Raw genomic sequence first — 20,494 nt, 5'->3', positions numbered from 1 at the left:
TAAAGTGAATTTTGAAGAGTCTACTTGTGCCTGTGTGACATTTGTGTAGCAGCTGTAGATAATGTCCCATTTAACCAGCACGTTAGCCGTCTGATGGCTAAAAGGTCCCCAAAAACATGATTCTGGACGACCTCCCGGCTGAAATAATAGAAGTTGTTTGTTAGGGCAGAGCAAACTGCATTTTACATCTACAGTTATTGAGAAATCCAACCTTGACATCTTGTAATGGCTACAGAGGTAATTAAATTACTGTAAAACAGACTGCAAAGCCATTAAACTGTCCCAATTTTCAGCCGTCTTCACTCAACATAGGAAGAGAAAACAGACTTCACAATTATTGGCAGTCCTTTATCATCCATTATGCAGCATTTCAGTGTTACACCGCACAGGACAAGGCATGGAAAACACAGCAATAAGAAAAACATATATATATCTCTAGTAAAGTAGTTCTTTCCTGTTGATTCCTGCTCCCTGTTAATAAAGATTTTGGTACATGTTTTTAGTGAGGTTTCCCAAAATCTGACCGGTTAAAGCTGTTGATGTTGAGTACCCATTCAAGGAAGATACTCACACTACTACAGACCTTTAGATCAAGTTAGCTTTCTAACTAGAAATTCAGCTTGACATTTATTGTCCTCCGTATTAGTTACATAGTAGATTATCAAAAATAAAATGTCACAAAACGTCTCCTTTTCTGCTCAAACATTTGACACACTTTTAAATGCTAGAGCGAAATCACAAAAGTACATTTCACTTACACAGTTACAAAGATGGTGTTAATCAAGCCAATACTTTTCATTTATTTGTGAATGCAACTTTGACAGAAAAGGGGCTTTCTCACTGGGGAAAACAAAAAAAGGCTCAGAGACATGGTAGATTGACTTTGCCAAACTGAAATTTCATCTTTCCTTACATCTTAAAGACAATACCGCCTGTATTTCAGGGTACCATTGCACTGAGTGATAAAACAAAACAAAACACACCATTTCCTGTGAAGGGCCCAGCCTACTAGTCACCTGCAGAGTTGTACTTTCTTGTGCGTTAGCATGTGATTGTACAATCTTGAGGATAAGCTTTGCATTTTTTATTTTTAATGTAAACAAATATACAATTTACACTAACTGTAATGGGCTTCTACAAACGACCAAAAAGGTCCCTTATTCATCTGGAAAAACTAAAGTAAATCTATTAAACTAATAGATATTAAAGAAGCCTCCAGTTCTCAGAGGTCTACTTCACATTACCTGAGCAACTACACCAGCCTTTAACTTTTGTACTTACTCCAAAGGGAACAAAAATCTATTTGCTGCCATATTAAAATGCATATTACGTATCAACCAAATGGCCTATATTTTAACCTAATGTCAATAAAGTGAAAAGCTGTCGTGGGTCTGATTATGCCCATCTTTTCCCCGTTCTATTGCACAAATGCAAATATCACCATTTTAACTGAATGTGTGACTGTAATCCTGACGTTTGAAACAGCCACAGCCAAGACCTGCTCAGTTCCTGTTGATTATTATTGTTAGAGGAAAAGGATAAAAACCGCACTAGAGATTGACAAAACGTTCAACAAATATTAAATCAGAGATAACTGGCTAAAGAGCCGAATGCTGGTATTTAACCACAATCACGTCAGTATCTACATGGAAGAAAAGAAAAAAAAAAAAAAAGCAAGGTTCAAAGAAAAGTAGGCGTTCATGTTCCTCTTAGGAACACAAAGCCATATAGCAGTCTGAGAGCAAAGGGCAGCGTTGCTCTCCCTTCCCCATGAAAAAGAAAACAACCAGTCCTTGACAAGATCGTCAGAAAGGAGTCAGTGATCTTGCTGGATGCAATGTCTGTCTCAGGCTTAACAAAGCCACGGAGTGTGACATCAGGTTTGCAGTCACTCATTGACGTCCCAGATTTCAGATAGTAGTGGGGGAAGCTTCTTGTCCTGGAGGCGAAGGGCAAAAACCTGCTCCGAGTGGACGCTGCTTAGTGTACGAAGGCTCACCAGCTTCATCAGCATGCGGGGGAACATCAAGTGATCCTAAGGAAGTTCATTTAAAAATAAATGAATAGTTTCCAAAGCGCCTTTCAAACACAATCACTTCACAATATGTGTGTGAAAACACACAAATACCTATTATCAACTCAGCTGATAATGTATAATTGTTGCTGTTTTTAGATAACAATATGTGGTCTACATTTGATTCCTTTCACCACTCAGCTTTATCTAGCACACAACTGCTCTTCTAACAGTTCAAACCCCCTACAAGTCTCAACAATACAATATGACCTTAGTCATGACCTAATGTGCTTGTTGTGATGATGACAGCCTGATTATACTGATGTTCAGTCTGTAACAAAAGAAAAAGCTACAGATATATCTGGTGCTTACATTTGGTCTCTTAATCATGATATAAGAGCGCAGTGCATCCACATAGGGCTGTTGCAGCCGCTCCACCAGATCATGATCTTGCACATTTGGCCGATCTGAAAGCAAATATACACACACACACACACATTAATCTCTCCTGTTTGTTTATGGAGAAAAAAAAGAAGATCTATTTTGGTAAAATGCAAAGAAAGCCTTCTGAGGGGAAAAATGCTCAATCTGCAAATGCAACCAGTTCATTTCTCCCAAAGAACTAAAAAGGGAAGGATTAGTTCTCAAAGCATTTTCACTATGAGAAGGGTGTGTAGCTTATAAATTCTGACCCGCAGAAAAGATGTTGATAGCAATGAGCAGAGCATATTCGGCCTCGTCCAGGTGCAGGTCATTCATTCCTTTTGAAAACTCAAAGATGGGGTTGATGAACTCAAACTGAAGCCCTGAGGAGGTAAGAGTGGAGAGAGGAGGGAGGAAATGAAATGTCATGTTACAAATAGAAACGCACTGCAGCTGCACGCTGTGGATTTGAGCATTTTCACAGTAAGGGAACATATGAAAACATATTTTCTATACATCTCTGTAATCTTTGACTTTCTGCTAGAAGGCACACGATACAACCATTAAAGCATTAGATGCAATTAAAGCAGAGTTTTTAATCATTACTGATGGGACTGGTGCAATAAGGTGAATGCAGGGACTGGCGTACATGTGCTGAATTTTGTATATATTATTTCTCCTTTTTAACACTATAAGTACTGCACTTAAATTTTTGTCATCATAAAAACATTTTCATTCTGACAGATGAAATGCACACACTGTGGTTAAGTAATAAAAACAATTATTTGGTAGGTAGAAATGAACAAATGAACCTGCTTTGGCGAAATCCTCCTTATTGTAACTGAAGTCCTTCAGAAATGTAATGCTGTCAATGGCAGGATTGTATCGCCGAGACGTCTCAAGCAGCATAATCTGAGAAAGACAAAAAACCCCATATTTTTTTGTCTTTCAACTACACCAGCCTTTAACTTTTGTACTTACTCAAAAGGGAACACAAACTATTTGTTACAATGAAAATGTAATAGTCAGTTTGTACACTACAGATTCACAGTTATTAATCAAAAGCAGAAGCAAATTTGCTCAGAATATGTATCTTATGAGTCATTATTTGCTCTTCTTTTTAAACTAAATTTCCTTTGTTAAGTATTTTGGGTTTTCTCATCATAAGCAATGTTAAAGTATACTGTAGTCATCCTTGGATACTATTAATTGTTTTCACTACAGAGCTTTCCTTTCAGAAATATACTGATCATATTACTATTTCCGAGCACTGGGCTCTGTTGAGGGTTTGTTACTGCCACAGAAAAACAAATACTAGATCAGAAGGCTTATAAGACCGTCGGCTGCAACAATTTCTAATAACACTGAAAACAGCTGAACCGAAAGATCAGCAGAATTTTTTTTCTGACGTGTTTGATTCTCACTGGAGTAACTTGGAGTTTGCTTGCTTGATACTTAACAGTTAAGATTTGAGACTTGCACTTGTGTTTACTCCCACCTCTGAATCACAGAGTACTTGCCAAAATGAAATGAAAATGCTAAAGTATTTTTAGTATGTTTAGAGTTTGGTTGTGGATTATTCACAGAGGCAAGACAACAAGGTAGCTATTCTTAGAGGGGCCGAGTTAAAAATCAAGCAATGGACAGCCAATCCAAAGAAAATGGGCTCATAATGAGGCATCTTAAATCTTTTCATAAAAGGGCCAGTAAAAGATAGAAACCATTCCCCCCCCTCTAGTTAGTGTAATGGGTACAATTTAACAAAAGTCACATTTCTAGCAACAGACCTCAATAGTAGATGTCTTCAGTAGAGCAATCTGGTCTTCTCTTGTGAGCTCAAGGAAACCAGGAAGCTGCTTAGCAAAATCCACAATCTCTTGGACTGACATGATTGCCAGCTCAGTGAAGTGAGCGAACCGCTGCTGCCGCACTTCTCGATTCTGCAAATCCTGACTCTGTGGCCAAGGCTGGAATACATTAACAGTAAATATACAGTAGTGAGATAAATCTGACTCTGAGACAAACCCGCCTCAGCATTTGAGACACTGTCTCTATAGCTGCTGCCATTTCAGCTCCAACTCCCCTCTGAAGCACTTACCGTCACTTTTGGTCGGTCAAGGAAAGACCTCTTGTTGCATTGCTTCTGCATAGCCACCAGCTTCTGAATCATCTCCTGCTGCTGTGGATCCAGTGTGGCTGCTTCCTGAGGAGGGGTGGGTGTGACCACCGTGGACGTGCGGGCCGTTTCCTCCTCCTGCTGCTTCTTCAGCTTTTTCAGTCTAATTTGCTCCTCAGAAAGCACACCTACAGGTCAAAAGAGGATGCACATCCTAAAGCTCAAGCTAATTAAAGAGTTTCTTTTCATTGTCACGACTTGCACTCTGGCTAGAAACCCACATGCCAACATTGCATGTGGGTTTGCAAGTTTTCTTCATCTCTGATTCATTTGGCGTACAGACACTCACACTGCTCCAGCATCCCCGCCTCCCGACACTTGCGCAGGCGGCACTGCTGGCACTTGCGGCGCATGTACATGTCCATTTCGCAACGACCATTGTTTTTGCAGGAGTACTGGGCACTTTTAATGACGCTGCGCCGAAAGAAGCCCTTGCAGCCCTCACAGCTCAACACGTTGTAGTGGAAACCAGAGGCCTTGTCGCCACAGACACTGCACACCTCGTTGCCCAGCATCTTTGGAGCAGGCCCCTTCTTTCTTTTCACTGGCTGACCATCTACACACAAATGAAAGAGATATGACACCAATGTGAACTCAAGAAAATGATCTGGGTTTAGTTAAGATAGTTTCTCAGAAGCAGTCTGTTATATATGCTCCTTTCAAGAAACAATGGTTACTTCTAGGTCTTGTATCTAAACCAAAATAGAACAGAATAAACACACTCAACGTTACTGACTCATCATAAAGGTCAAACTATAGAATAAGCATGTCTAACATCAAGAGATCAGAAGGAAATAATACTGGTTATACTGGTCTGTGGAAGTTGTCACTCCACTTGCAGTACAAACAGCCATAACTGAGATGGGCAAGTTTAGTCATGCCTTTTTCTAATTTTTGTATTTAACAACTAGGTCCTGTTTTCCACTCAACTATTTACAATAGTGACAAATACAAAGACACTGTTTTCCTACCCTCCAATTCTTAATAACCAACTCACAGAAGAGCATTGTTTTCATTTAAAAACAATGTATTTAATGCAGGTTTGCTGAAACAAACTTTTAAAACATGCACCTGTGCTTGCAGATGTGTCACCTGCAGCTGGATCCAGCTTAATGTCATTTGGTTCTACTGGCAGAGGGCTGCTCATCTCAGCCAGCGAGGGGCCATTATGAGGGGGGACGGGGAAATCGTCTGGGTGGGAGAGGTCAGTCAGTGACAGCAGGCCATCATGCTTCATTGTGGTACTTCCACTGCTTTCCTCAACCATGCAGTCCAGCTGCAGCTCAGAGGCCCCATCAAACACCTTACTCTCATCTGAGAGAGACGAGACAAACACAGCGAAAACAATAATCATCGTCCAAGGCCGTTCAACTCGTCTTTATCTTTATTTTGACAGTTGTCTGACATAAACAGCCATGTTCACAAAAACATATACAACATGATGCAGCAATCACAGATTCAACGGTAAATTATGAGCTGGTGAGAAAGGGCCAATGTATTCTGTGCTGGGTTTAAAAGGGCATGTTGGACCATTTGCTACGGGAGAGGATAAAGGAAGCTAACAGCACTTCCTAAGCCAAAAGCTTTTCACTTGAACTGCAAACTCTGGGTGTGTCTGAGATGTCACAACTAAAAAGTTCTGAAATCAATGTGTCTCTGCCCCTTTCTCGCTGTCACTCGAGTTATTTTTGATCTAACACTAGCTTGGACGTTTTTATTGCAATTAAAATAACTTAATTACACATCACCTGTCTTTTGGCAGCTCATCTCCATATGTGACACACATGTGTATGAGGTGAGAGCAGGGAAAGGAGAGACTATTACAACTGTAAATGGTTGAGGTATGCAGCAAAAACTTCCATAGTAAGCTTAAATAAGACTACCGGTAGTTAAAATAAAAGATAAGCCACATAAATAGATAAATTACTTATTATTTCACTAAATTATTTTAGTATTATTTGTTGAGAAATGCACAAACTGCATTTATTATAAAGTAGGATATTTCTTTTAGGGCTCTCTCCCCACTAAAATAAAAAGATAATACAATATAAAAAACATCTTTTATACCCACTCTTGGAATGTAGAGCAAGTACTTCATATACTTCATGGCATAATCTAACAATGACACGTATTGGAAGAATTGGCTCCTGCTCAGGTAAACCTCTCACTTTGGACTGACAGAGATCGTTCCTCTTACCATGACCAACATCTGGGATATCAGTCACAGACAGCGTGGACATCTTCTGCACAGCAGCTTGTCATTACGAAATCAACACGTACCTGCGAAATGAAAACAACAGGACATTATGCTAAAAGTTACTATCACTACAAAATCCTCTGAAGCAAAGTTTTTCCTTGGATCCTACCCGTAAATATGGGTAAGATCCCCCTTGGACTGACAAAGACAGCTTAAGGGTCTCAATGCAGGTTAAAAGCAAAAAAAAGACAGTTTAGTCTGTTCTGATGACAGACTTTAATTTCAGGAAATGTATTGTCTTCTTTAAATATACAGTCTGCACAACCCATGTAGTCAGCTGTTGTGGCTACAAAGCAGTTCTAAAAAGAGAGTTTCACAGACAACATGTTAGCCACCACCTGAGACATACTCAAGTGTGGGTGACTCTGGTAGAGCTATGCCACAGAGTTACAAAACAGTCAAGTGTGAGAAACACACTTAGTTCTCTTGAAACCTCTTGGTTGGGTGTGTAATTAAGAAAATAAGGATGTGGTTTGAAGATATCGATGACAAGTGGATTATTATGCTGTTACGCAGCATAACACAGTTCTTAGAAAGAATTAAAATAGATCAAGGCTTGTAGTTCTGGCCACTCGGAGCCTGGCTATAAAGATGTGCATACAGCAAAGCCAACTGGATGTAAAAGCAGAAATGAAAGCATGTCATGTGCCACATATGGATACATTTCAGGAAACTGAATCAGCAGGAGGCTATTTGGCTGTTCTTAACCAGCCTACAAGAAACAAGCAAGTTTGGAAATGAGGGCCGAGTTATTTTTGTGACAAATAAAAACGATAATGTTCAAACTTTCTGACATCTTTGTCACACGGCATGATAGAGAACTGTATTCTGTCTGCACATCTAATGCAGTTCATTATTCAAACCTACAATTAAAAAAATTATTATAATCCTTTTTTGGAAATGTTTTTAAAGCAACTACGGTCACTCTTGGTTCACTTCAGAGGCTGTAGCTGATGACAATTTGAACTTTACTGCCTTACATTTAGGGATGCTTCTGATATTTAGTCTACCCCCCCAACACAAATGTAGTGCATAAACTAACCAATTAGTAAACAATGAATTACTCGACAACTTAAACTACTTTATTTGATGTAATATGCTCAGTGACTGGAATAAAGACTGTAAAGGTCTACTATAGCCAGAAAGTGATAAGCATAAAAGACATAGGCATCAAATTTATGGAAACTCATGGTATGCCAATTGGTGCAGGTCCTTTCTGTGGCATTGCAACCTCAAAAACTGGTTACTCTGCAAAGCACCTGCTTCATAAATGGTGATAAGGACTCGGCAACCACTCCTGCAAGATTTCATAACATAAAAAAAACCCACATACAGGTAGGTGTTCTAGTTGGTATAACTATGTAGTAACATCCGTACTTATCAGTGTAACAGTAGTACTTTTCCATACAAGTATCATAAAGCCTTTCTGTGCATTTTAAAGTTCCCCATGTTTCCAACAAGATAAAGAAAGACAGAGAAAAGAGAATGAAACTGTGAATATATGTGACTGAAATTACATAACTCTGCTGGGGTTATGCCAGTTCAAAAATTAAAGGGAAAGCCGGTAATAAAATGAAACAAAGAACACAGCTACTATGGCAGTAATGTTCCTAGTCTCACTGATAAGCTTTTACATACCCAATGAAACCAGTAAAATCGTATTGTTCCTAACAGTTAAGCTAAACGATAATGAACACAAAACTTCTGTTGGCATAAAGAGGCTTTGGTAACATTTCCATGATAGCATTTGTGATTGTTACACCATGTTGGCTAATGGCACTAAACTGAGGCTATGTATGAATAATATCAAGTTTGCCTTTCAAAGCATGCTGGCAATTTCTAACATTTACTTTTTGGAACTTAACAGTTTCCTCACTGAAAATGCAGCTTTGGTTTGATGATAAAGAAAAACAAGGTCAACGACACTTTGACTCAAAGCTCTTATCAGCTAGAATTGAACTGCGAGACGGACTGTGACAGGCACAGCGGTGGAATGACCTTACCTCAGAATCTGGTGTCTTATTTATCGCCTATCCATCTTTCCCATTAGAGTCCACAACCTCAGCCTGCTGATATCTCTGCGGTGATGCTAAGGACTAGCTCGCCTGATGATCCTTAAAAGGATGCCAAAACCCCTGTGACTTGTTGGGCAGAAGTTTAATGACTTGATATCTCGAAGAGGGCAAGTACGAAAGAAGACAAGTCCCTTTCTACAATGCCCTATGGGAGACAGGAGGGAAAACACACAGAGAGACGGGGAGGAGGGAGGGAGGTGAAAGAGGGAACACCATAGGTTACTATTGGTCATTTGCACAGCTCTTAAATCCACACAGGGTTGTGGTGTTCGATTCTTTTTCTCCAAGTATTAGAGCCACCCATTTTCAATCTTTACAAGGTTCTTACTCCATTTTTCTCCAGTTCTGTCAAAACATAGCATCTACTTGTCCTCTCTGTCACCACTCTAAACCTTCCTCACAAAAATGCCACACAGCTTATTAGAAAAAAATATTTTCTAACATATAACAGTGAATTATCACTCATCCATATATTTTCTTCCACTTATCCAATTCAGGATCATTTCATTAAGGACAAAAAAGCCTAACCTGGGGGTTTGAGGTTTGAAACAAATGATATTCAGAATATGTTGATTATGATGTATTATTCTGGTCATACAAGTCTAAGCTTAGTTGATTTACTAGTTAAAATGTACGATGATCGAGGGCATCGTGGTCTCCTGCATGAATTAACAGTCTTTTGCTGTAACAATTCCTATCTGCATGTGACCTTAAGTCATCCCTGCTCTCGTCTCGCAGATAAAGTCCAATGTCCCCTGCAACTTATCAGTCAGTCACCTTTGACCATGTTTTCACAGACTGTTGGAAATTAAATGAGAGCACCAACAAACAAACACAAAAGAAACAAAGAATTGATGCAAATCTAAAATCGCCCATCAATAATAACTTAAATGCAGTTCTTATAATGATTTGTACCTGGTTTGGTCATCATAATCTTTTATAGTTGATGATCAATCTAGAGTCAGTATTATAAAATACAGAGAAAAAAACAAAAAAAAAAACAGAGAAAGGACCTGTTCTCCATTTACACTCCAGCAAGTCAAACATCAGTCTGCTCTTTAATAAACAATTTGAGGCCAAATAAAATCGATGGGCGTCAAAATTAGGCTTTTATAAAAAACTTGTGAGATTATTTAGCAACTAGTATTTTTGCATGTGCCAGTCAGATAACTAAATAGTAGAAATTTAGAAAACAAATTGTTCATTTGGTCATATTTAAGTTTAAAACCCTTAATAAAAATGTCCGCGTTCATTATGGGCTTTCTGAGTCTTCAGTGATTGTGAACTGGTAAGTAATATGCAAACAAAGCTGCTGAGAAAGATTCAAATTACTGCGCGTGTCAGCAGCCAGAGTGGCGGGGAAGACTGAATGTGAGAAAACACGGCGTGAGAAGGTGCGAATCCAGTGTCCGAAGACAGCATGACTACAACTGGGAAACATCGCTTTCTCAGAGTAACAACGGATGCAACTCTCTACGGTGAAGCAGAAATGGATTACTGCACTCAGCAACATCTTGGTGTGAAAGGAAAGAGTCAGTGCTTTCAGGGATCACAGATTCCACAACCAATCAATGTTCCCAGACAAACACACGCACACAATGTGGTGGAAGGAGAATAGAAGAAGTGTATTCACTTGCAGATCCACCCAGATGTTTTCACTTCTTTAGCCTCCATACTTCTCTTCTGAGTAATCTTTGGTGGAGCCGTGTTGGGAATTAAGTCAGGTCACCGAACTAAAAGATATGATAAAGATATGATAAAGATATGATAAAGATATGATCCACCCCGCTGAGATAGCAGGTGCAACAGATGTCACCTCTGCACACAGCACTTGTCAGGAAAAACAAGTGAAACCACCTCTACGGGTGGGGCAGGTGCATCAAAGGGTTTTCACACTGAAAACAAGCACATATGAGGGAGTAAACAGCCTGCCTGGCTTGTCAAGCTAAAGTAGCTTTAGTAGTAGTACCATTAGTTTTTTGTTTTTTCGCAACCATAGTAGGAGCACTTGAAAGCGCAAGTGAAAACTCTTAACACGTATGACAAGTATTGTTTTGACAGTACCGGTATACTGTGATGTGGCCGTTTTGACCGCAGATTTGCTGCTAACATTAGCTTAGTTAGTTAGTTAGTTAACTAAGCTTAATGCCACTTAAGTAGTAACAAACAAACGCACACAGCTAGCCTCAAGTTTGGCTTGTAAACATCAGCCAGCTTACATCGACATACGTTAAACGGTAAACATGCCATCAACACTGCTATTCAAGCAAAACAACCAGGTGTTTAGGTGAGATTAGCTTCTTGGTCGAGCCGCACAAGGCCAGTATCGTTAACGTTAGCCGAGAAGCCCCGCACACCAAACGAACTTCCTATAAACAAGTTTAACTTAGCTAGCTTGGCTAAGTTAACGTCTCTGGGTCAATAAAAACGTTCAGAAATGACACAGAGCTGCGTTTTTAGACTCACCGAGGACTTAAGGACTTTGGGGCTGCTTGTTAGTTGGGCTACTGCGTCCGTGTGCGATTCCTGGCAAGGGCTTTAACAACATACGCTAACATGTTAGCTCGCTAGCCAGCGTCGTTCTATCATGTGATCCAGCGGCCCCGGGGAGCTCCGGCTGCGGCTGTCGCAGCAGGAAGCAGGTTTCATCAGGCAGAGGGGGCCGGGGCCGGGGGCTTCTCTATTCCGGATTTGGTCTTGCAGGAGCGGAAAGCCGCAGCACATTTATCGGCCACAGGGCCCACTTGTTTAGAATTATAGCCTTTTAGAACACAGACTTTTTAAAATATATATACATTTAATTGAGGCCCTATTTATTTATTTACATACAGAAAAAAAAGTCGTTTAAATTATACTTAAATAATATTCAGTCTCCCCTTTTTCCTTTTTCATTTTTTTTTTTGTGCTTTAGGAATTTATTCATGATTTCATAATCAACTAAAATGAAATGAAATTGTTGAATTTGGACCCTCTATATGACACCGATAAATTATTGTAATAATGTAAGATGCGCCTTGGTTGATGATGCTGCAAACTGTGAGAAATTTACAGGGAACCTAATAACAGAAGGACTGCAGCAAGTGTGAACGGGGAGGTTTATAACATGGTAATAAGCTCTGATATGACGTATGGTTTGGAGATGGTAGTGCTCACAAAAAGACAGGAGGCCGAGCTGAAGGTGTTCAGATTTTCACTGGGAGTGACCAGAATGGATGAGATTAGAAATGAGAGGGACAGCTCAGGTTGAGCAGTTTGGAGAGAAAGTTAGAGAGGCAAGGCTGAGATGGTTTTGATATATCAGAGGAGGTATGGTGGAAATGTTGGACAAAGGATGCTGAATATGAAGCTACCGGGCAGAATTGAAAGAAGAAACCACAATGAAGATTCATGGATTTAGTGAAAGAGGACATCAGAAAGTTGGTGTGACAGAGGAGGATAGATAGAGGGTGAGATGGAGGCAGATGACCTCTAAAGGGAGCAGCTGAAGGGTAGAGAAGAAGATGAATTTGTAGAGGGAACCTGGTGTTTGTATTGGTTGCTGCTGTAATTTATAGTCCATCTTTATACCGTATGTACCTGCTTATACATGTGTAAGACTCTGAGAAAATATGGGGTCTATTCCTGTACATTTTACAGAAATTGAATGGATCACAGACTTTATACATACTTCTATTTTCCCTTTCTTATTACACTTTCTTTTCCATAATCCAACACAAAGTCTCATGACCCTCCATTTTTCCCATAATAAATCTGTAATAGGACACAAGGCTGAACACGAGCGTGAAAGCCATGCCCGATGTTTTCTATACCAGTTTTCTATACTCATTTTATTTGTGATTGCCTATGGGCCCCACCTGCTGGGACTGTGAAGGTCATATCACACCAGTAAAATAACCCACAAGTCCCCTAGCTGAAGTGATCAAGTATTCAGCATCCATCTCAGTACACCAGGCTTTATTTCTGGTCCACTGAACTTTTAAATGAGCACCCATCTTTGGGGGATTTTTGCTTTGTAACCCTACTTAAATAGCCCTGTATTCTAGTTTCCCTTTATTGTCGCCCTTCTGTATGCACAGTGTATACAGCGTATGTAGACAGTGTTCAGAGTTACAACATGCCCAATAAAGTCACTGCGCCTGCTCAGCTCAATTCCACTGTTATACTTTGACTTATAAGTAACACTTATTTGTTCAATTTGGTAATCAAAAACACCCATATCACTCGTAAGTCATTGCAGGGCAAAGTCATTTCAATTTTTTGGTTAACATGGTAACCAACATGGCTGAGGAGGACACATAGTGGATGGGTCAGACTTTTGGAATAAGAGGTCATTCATCAGCTTGTTCCGCTAGTCTGTAAGCACGGCTGTTATTAAAAATTGCAAAACAAATGGAAATGTGTTGTTAAGGATATTCTGCACTCGCTGTCAACAGTTCTAGTGTGTGTGGTGAATTCATTGATTCACTTCTGCACCTACAGAAAATGTTTTTGATGTTTGTCCCGTTAGTCTCCTGCGTTGTGTCTGCAATCTAAGACAGATAATTTTGCACTTTTCAAGCTGTGACTATATTTTTCTGAGTGATATATGCATGTGTGTTTTCTATTTTTATTGTATTTTATTTTATTTAGAATATCAACGTAACTTGAGCCGAATGACTGCCTGTCAAAGTTTGTTTCCCATTTCATTCATATTGTGCATAAATCAATAATGTTCATGACTGTTTTCCAGTGTTTTACATGTATGTGAATATCACGAACCGCCGCCAGAGGGCAGACTCTTCCAATGGGAAACAGGAAGCTTAAGCAGAAATACAGTAGTTTGGCCGAAGAAGACGGCGAAAGGAAGTTTGTAAACTGCTGTTGTTTTGTTTTTTCATTCTTATTGTCATATAGTTTAGACAAAAAGAAGAAAAAAGAGAGTCACTATGCCCGTTATATGTGCGGCAACAGGATGCAACAATAAGTTTGTCAAAGGGTCGGAAATAAGATTTTACAGGTAAGCTTTCTGTGCAGCGGAGGAGCTAAAGTTTCTCTTTAGCTTGCAACGGTATTGTTGCACAGCGTTGGTGTGTGTTTTCAGTCGCTTTAAGATGGCCTCAAGATTGAATGCAACATTAAAAGGTTTGGACATTAGCTTCAAGAAAAGCTGCCGTGATTTAGCTTAGCATTAGCTCCACAGAGCTAGCTAACGTTAAACGTGAGGGTGCTGACATTATACACCGCACCACGACGCCACACAGGTACAACGTAATGGCTTTTTCTGGGCAAGTTACTTCACCGCTTTCCTGATTTTTCAAGCTTCGTTTTCTTGAAGGAAGAGTATCTACTTAAAGCTAGTTGCTTATGGTTACGGCTTATGTACATGTACACGGTGTTGATATGTTAATGCAGCCCACCAATAAACCTATTTAACAAATTCCGGTTGCACATAAGGCTTTCAGAAGTGAATAGAAGGTAAGTTGACAATAATTTGGTAGCTTGATAAAATGTTACTGTAATAAATGTAGTCACTCGTTGATGCCTCGGTCAGTATCTGCTTTTAAGCAAAGATATAGTTTACAGATTTGTAAAACATAATCTGGAATTTCCTTGCATGTAAAACAAGTCCATGTAGACCAGAGTTTTGAGGTTTTGGCCGTTCACCAAAGGAAAGTTATCTTATCATTTAATTTATTCAGTTGGCAAAAGATGAGAGGAAACTGTAGGATGTTCTGTTAAGTAGGACTGGTACATGCTTAAGTGTAATTCATGGTCCTGCAAATGCGTCCCTCTGCGTGCACGTTTCTTGCAGTCCTAGATTGTAACTGCACGTAGCTGGAAATGAACGATTGGTTGACAGGCGGGCTGGAAAGATTAGCAAAAGTACCCCCACAAAACTTGAAAGATCCAAAATATACAGCATGAAAAGCTCAGCCAGTGACTGCAGTGGAGACTTAGGGCTCATTGTTTCTAACATTCGTTTTCAGTTCAGCTCTTTGTATGTTAGAACTTCCACTCCTCTCCGTGGCTGACAGACCAACAACGGCACAAACAAGAGTTTGTTTGTGCTGTTGGGTGGCTGTAACTCAGGTGGTAGAGCAGGTTACCTACTGATCGGAAGGTTGGTGGTTCGATTCCTGGCTTCCCATAGTCTGCATGCCAAATATCCTTGGGCAAGATACTAACCCCAAATTGCTCTCCGATGCATCCATCGGAGTATGAATGTGTGTGAATGTTAGTTAAAAAAAGCACTTAGACAAATGTGCTTGTCTGGCATCCCCAGACTACCAAATTACCTTTGCTGAACCATAATTTCTTTACATCTTTGGTTAATCACCAAATATTCATTTTAAGCCAGGATGTGTTGGATTAACATTCACACTTTGAGAGCAACTCAGGGTTCAGTATCTTGCTTAGGAATACTAGGGCATGCAGACTGGAGCATCCAGGGTTTGGAGCATCTCTTCTCTTTCTTGTGTGTCAGGTTTCCTCTTAGCAAGCCTCAACTCGCCAGCAAATGGGTGCACAGCCTTGGGATGAAGAACTTCATCCCAACTGCCAACACTTGCCTCTGTTCGGAGCACTTTAGGCCAGACTGCTTCAGAGACTACAATGGCAAACAGTTTCTCCGAGAGGATGCGGTGCCCACCATATTCACCCAAGGACAGGATTCCTCAAAGGTGCGGTCTCACAACAGGATCATGCTTATTCTAAACAGGTGACTCTGCTTTCTTTGTTTGAGGTGATAACGCTGTAAATTCCACAGATTGAACTGCGTAAAAGAGGAGTAATCCTGAAGGAGACAAATGTCGCAAATCAGATGACGACACAAGCGGACAGAGACAGAGCAAAAGAAGCTGCTCTTCGCAGAGACAAAAGAGGAGGAATGAGGGTGAGTGTCTCTTTTACTATTGTGTATACTGTGGGAGGGTAATGTGTGCTCACTTTTTTACCCCTCAAGAATTATTTTTAAAAGTCTAAAATGCAAAAATAATAATAAAGTGTCATGACTGTTGCATAAATGCAACAAAGCCATGATGTTTTGATATAACATCAGAGGTATTAGAATATTAACCAGAAGCCATTGACTGGATCATTTGAAATAAAGCAGTTTCTTTGTTGTCATTAAACCACGAATCTCTTTCCCCAGTTGTCTCTATGTGTAATATAAAGTGTATTATTTATTTTAGGCCTAATTTATCTCTGCATGAGCTATATTTCTTTGTTATTGTTATTGTTGCAGGGTGGACGAGGTGGCCGTGGAGCGAAACAGCTGTCAGACAGGTGAGAGATGCTTGCTGTACATCCACAAAAATGCATTCTAAAGCATGAAACCTTTATTGTGCTTACACCTACCACTACCACACACGTTTTGGAAATGCTTGCTGATCCAGTTTGGTGTTGCTGCTAATGCTCTTGTGTGTTTGCATGTTTGCAAGGCGAAACATCACAGCTAGGCTCACATCCTGTTTTCTTTGTTTGTTTTTTGTCATGGTTCTTCTTCCCATTGTTGTGGCTTCTCTTGGTGAATAATATTATTAAAATTGGGCTAAAAGTCAAGCCTGGACAGGGATCAGTTTTAGTTTTAAAATAAAAATGTTCCCTGTGTGGATGCAGGCATACAGTATCTCCACTGACTTTGTTGGTAGAAGCATTTGTTTGTGCTTAACACTAAGTTCTTTTTGTCATGAATCCTTTTTTTACTGTCTTGCACTTAGTTTGCTAATTAGATGTGAACATAAATTATGCCTGCGTGGATAACATTCTCCTTTTCTGGCTTAAGTGATTGTGCCCTTATGCAGACTGTTGGAGAAGAAACACATTAACAAAAAAACCCCAACAAAAACTTAAATTAAGACCATCTGCTGGTGACATTCCTCAGATTTCCGTTCTCATTTGCCAGAGTGTGTATTGATGAGCCACTACAGTGACCATCAGAACGATGAAAAAATATTGCCATAAACAGTTTATTTTGCGACAGCACAAAACAAACGATAGCGTAAAATGAAACGATAGACGTTTTTATATCGTCATCTGATATATATCGTTATATCGAACAGCCCTATTTTTAAGTATTATTAACATTGTCAGACATAAGCATTAAATTGGGTTCATAAAGAGGTGGTTTACATTCAGTTATGACCTTCTTACGTGACAGTTTCAGAATGAAATTTAAAAAAAATGATCAAAACTATCAGAAGAGAAAAGCTTTAAAGAAAACCAGATGCAACTGTTCTATAAGACATTGTCTGTTTGAATCACGCAGGCAGAATGTTGGAGCCAAAAACAAAGTGTACGACAACAAAGGGCGACTGCTCTCCAATGGCAAGGACTTGTGTGACTGTTTGGATGTGGACTGCATGGGCTGCTTCTACCCGTGCCCTGAATGTGGATCTCGCAGGTGTGGCATTGAGTGCCGCTGTGACAGGAAGTGGCTTTACGAGCAGATGGAAGTGGAAGGTGGCGAAATCATCCGGAACAAGTTCGCCATTTAGTTTTCAGATATGCTTTTCTTTCTCTCTGATTTCATATCCAAATCAGGCTGATGGACCATTCAAGACTATGATGCACTCTTTAAGAAATAATCCACAATATTTATCAAGTTTTACAAACCTAACAGGAGAAGAAAACTCTTTTTTTTTTCTCTCTTCTTTAAATAAAGATTTTTTTCTCAATATTTAATGTCTGTGCTGTTGATATAGTGTAGCATGTTATTTTTAAAAAGGACTTTTCTGTAGTATTATCAGCAGTTTGGTTTGTAAATGGGGAAAACATATGGAGTGTAATGTATACATTGTATAGTTTGTATAGATGATTGGAGCATGAAGTCAGTAACATATTCATCAGGGAATGGGATGGTGACATAGTATCATCCAAACACTAACAGGGTTTTAAAGTTAATCATAAAGTTAAGGTGACCAATTTATTATATATTAAAACACTGCCTAAATAATAATAATAATAAAAAAAAAAAGGGAACACCCAGTCATCGCCCAGGGCGTCTTGTCTTAATACCTGTCGGGCACACAACATTTCATTTAAACATTTCACTGTCACCAAAGCAGGGGAAATGAAAACTGGTTTATGATTCTTAAGTGGACGAATCGATGTCCCTGAATTTTAATTGACTTTGAGTTATACTGTTCCCTATAATTGTTCCCTTAATTCTTTTTTTTAATTTAGTGGTGTGGATTTATTTTATTTGTGCGGGATGAGTACAGAAAAACATTAAAAATGTCAGCCTCTGGAAGTGTGCAGTGTAGAGGATTACATAGTGACCTAACAAATAAATGGTCGCTGGTTCAATTCCAGAACACAACTCTCCTTTTGGGTTGTGTCAGGGAGGGCTACTGGTATTAAAAACTGCTGAACTACCCTTATCACAAGAGGTCTGCTGAATGTAGCTCTGTGGGTGTATATATACGATCACATTGCAGCAACTTAATGCATTATTAAAGACTGCAAAAATGACCTGCTGAGGTTCAACGCAGTGCTTATGCAATACAATACTACAAATTTGGGTATAAATCCAATATCAAGTGAATACACAGCCAGTATTGCTGATACAGATACTGATATTTTTAACCTATAAAAGCAGCGTATGTAGGGGAGAGCAGCGGGTCGTGATTAATGAGATGAATCATTACGTCCCACAATATTTAGTTAAAATGAAAGAATACACATTTCAGCTTTTCGTGTATTTTGAAACTGTTTTTTGGAGACCTGGAATGTAAATGTGCCTGTCTCTAAGTCACTGTCTGTTGTTTAAATGTGCTATAGGTAGGCTACAAATAAAATAGATGTGACAGTCAACACAAAAAGGTTCAGCCATTTTTCATAGCATATGTCTGAGGTATATTTAAATAAAACATTTCCAACACAATTCAGTGGGCTTCATACTCGACAGTATCACTTCTATCATCCTTTCATCGTTTTGATACCAGACTGCTTTATGTTTGACAAGCTGTTAAGACATTTATCGACAGAAACATGAAAATAGATGAAAAGCATTAATAACAAAGTAAATAAAGCCAGTGACCCGTTTTAAAATCACAGAATAGTGTGATGACAAATGAAATTCATGAGCGGAGCTCCTCATCCCCGTGAGTTAGACTGACAGATAATTTCTCAGAGGTTTGAATGTCAGGACTTTGCTCTCATTGTATATCTGATCCGCGCTCATTCAAAGGCGGCGCTGAAATGGGAACTAATCCTTCCTACATGTATTCCCACCTTTTTGACACAGAGTCTTAATTATTTATATTACAGAGAGCACTTTGGCATTAGCTTAAAGGCTGTTTAACGACAAATCGTTCGTTTTTAAGTACACGTTTTATCAGTTATCCAGCTAGTAAATGATTACCCTTGAAAATGTGATTCATGCTAAGTTCCACAATGATCTTTTTGCCTGATTATCACAGACTGGACATACTTCAGCAGCAGTCTTTTCACTCCCTTCTTCGTACTGACCTAAGGCCATAGACAACAGCATGACACAGCAGTTCATCGTGCCGGCTGGCAAGAGAATTGCAGAACTCCTCAGACAGTAATGTCTCATTTGTACACATCCCGCTGTCCTTGAGCTCAGCTGTAGGTCAAGAGTCATGCAGCCCAGGGTAGCTTCGCCTCCATACCCTCTTCTTATTACCACAGATTGAGCAATGGCAGCAAAGGCTGAAAACTATGAACTTTAAAGAACTGCAACGGTGGATATTTTACTTTTTAAAGGGCATGCTAATAAAATGCAAGTCCTTTTTTTTACTGTACATATTTTTTGGAGAGGAGGGTGCAGTCATCTCACTGCAGGCTGTGTTATGAAATGGAGGCATGCTGCCCTTCTTTATTTACCAGCACCACTGTCTTTATTTATAATGCTGTTAAAGGTGTACGTGTGAATGAATCTTATTAATATTTATAAAAACATGAGAATAGACAGTTGATGCAAACATCGTTCATCACAGCCCGTGAAGCTTTGTTGTCTGATTTAAATTCAAGTTGAACTATTTTCCCCATGCAGTACAGTTTGTTATGCAGCGACTCAGAACACTGAGGACGCTCCAGATACAGGTATGGGTCTTCAAAGGACACCTGTATGCTCTCTCGTCATCGCTGCCGGTGTCGTTATGTTTGATGTTGGAATCGATATCAGAGCACTTTGTTAAAGAAGCAGTTTCCTTTTCATTTAGAACAAGTTTCCTGTTTAATGAGCTCTTGAGAATGAATATTTTCCGCTCGTAATATATGCTGTCAAGTCATGTTTTGCTGTTGTTGTTTTTGCCTTACAGCAGTGTGGATCTAGTGATGGCAATGTCTGTTGGCTGGTTCATTACATGGATTCAGACTTGAATCTTGTCAAGTGTGTGGTAGATTGGCACAGTATTTGTTAGAAACACAAACACACCCATGTATGCACTGCAGTTGTAATCAGTAATCCCGACCCCCTTTCATCTGGTGCTGTGATCAGTTCCAACCACTTCAACTCAATTTAGTTGTACTTATATAACACCAAATTACAACAACAGTCGCCTCAAGGTGCTTTATTTTATAAGGTAATGATGCTACAATGGTAC

The 20,494-nt window shown here is 39.5% G+C and overlaps 2 protein-coding genes across 5 annotated transcripts; one reads left to right on the top strand and one right to left on the bottom strand.

Moving 5' to 3' along the window:
* Window positions 1-334: 334 nt before the first annotated feature.
* On the bottom strand, window positions 335-11,665 carry nr1h3 (nuclear receptor subfamily 1, group H, member 3). Of its 4 annotated transcripts, XM_082536825.1 has the most exons (12): window positions 11,412-11,664; window positions 10,579-10,678; window positions 8,874-9,090; window positions 6,811-6,893; window positions 5,685-5,927; window positions 4,903-5,169; window positions 4,536-4,741; window positions 4,225-4,404; window positions 3,250-3,349; window positions 2,707-2,820; window positions 2,387-2,481; window positions 335-2,035 (listed from the first exon to the last, which is right to left on the bottom strand). In XM_082536825.1, exons 4-12 carry the CDS (start codon window positions 6,851-6,853, stop codon window positions 1,889-1,891), a joined length of 1,395 nt encoding a protein of 464 aa, XP_082392951.1. In that variant the 5' UTR covers window positions 6,854-6,893; window positions 8,874-9,090; window positions 10,579-10,678; window positions 11,412-11,664; the 3' UTR covers window positions 335-1,888. The 4 variants fall into 4 exon arrangements, with proteins under 4 accessions (XP_082392951.1, XP_082392953.1, XP_082392952.1 ...); XM_082536827.1 differs by lacking the exon at window positions 8,874-9,090 and having other exon boundaries at window positions 11,412-11,665; XM_082536826.1 differs by lacking the exon at window positions 10,579-10,678.
* Window positions 11,666-13,743: 2,078 nt separating this feature from the next.
* arl14ep (ADP-ribosylation factor-like 14 effector protein) lies at window positions 13,744-17,601 on the top strand. Its single transcript, XM_082528254.1, has 5 exons — window positions 13,744-13,941; window positions 15,409-15,604; window positions 15,691-15,816; window positions 16,168-16,208; window positions 17,191-17,601. Exons 1-5 carry the CDS (start codon window positions 13,871-13,873, stop codon window positions 17,417-17,419), a joined length of 663 nt encoding a protein of 220 aa, XP_082384380.1. The 5' UTR covers window positions 13,744-13,870; the 3' UTR covers window positions 17,420-17,601.
* The last annotated feature ends 2,893 nt before the right edge of the window (window positions 17,602-20,494 follow it).

The sequence above is a fragment of the Aulonocara stuartgranti genome, assembly GCF_965226115.1.
Source record: "Aulonocara stuartgranti genome assembly, chromosome: 1".
NCBI classification, from domain to species: Eukaryota; Metazoa; Chordata; class Actinopteri; order Cichliformes; family Cichlidae; genus Aulonocara; species Aulonocara stuartgranti.
Note: the sequence above shows the minus strand (reverse complement) of the source record. Positions and strands in the feature narration are given on the sequence as shown.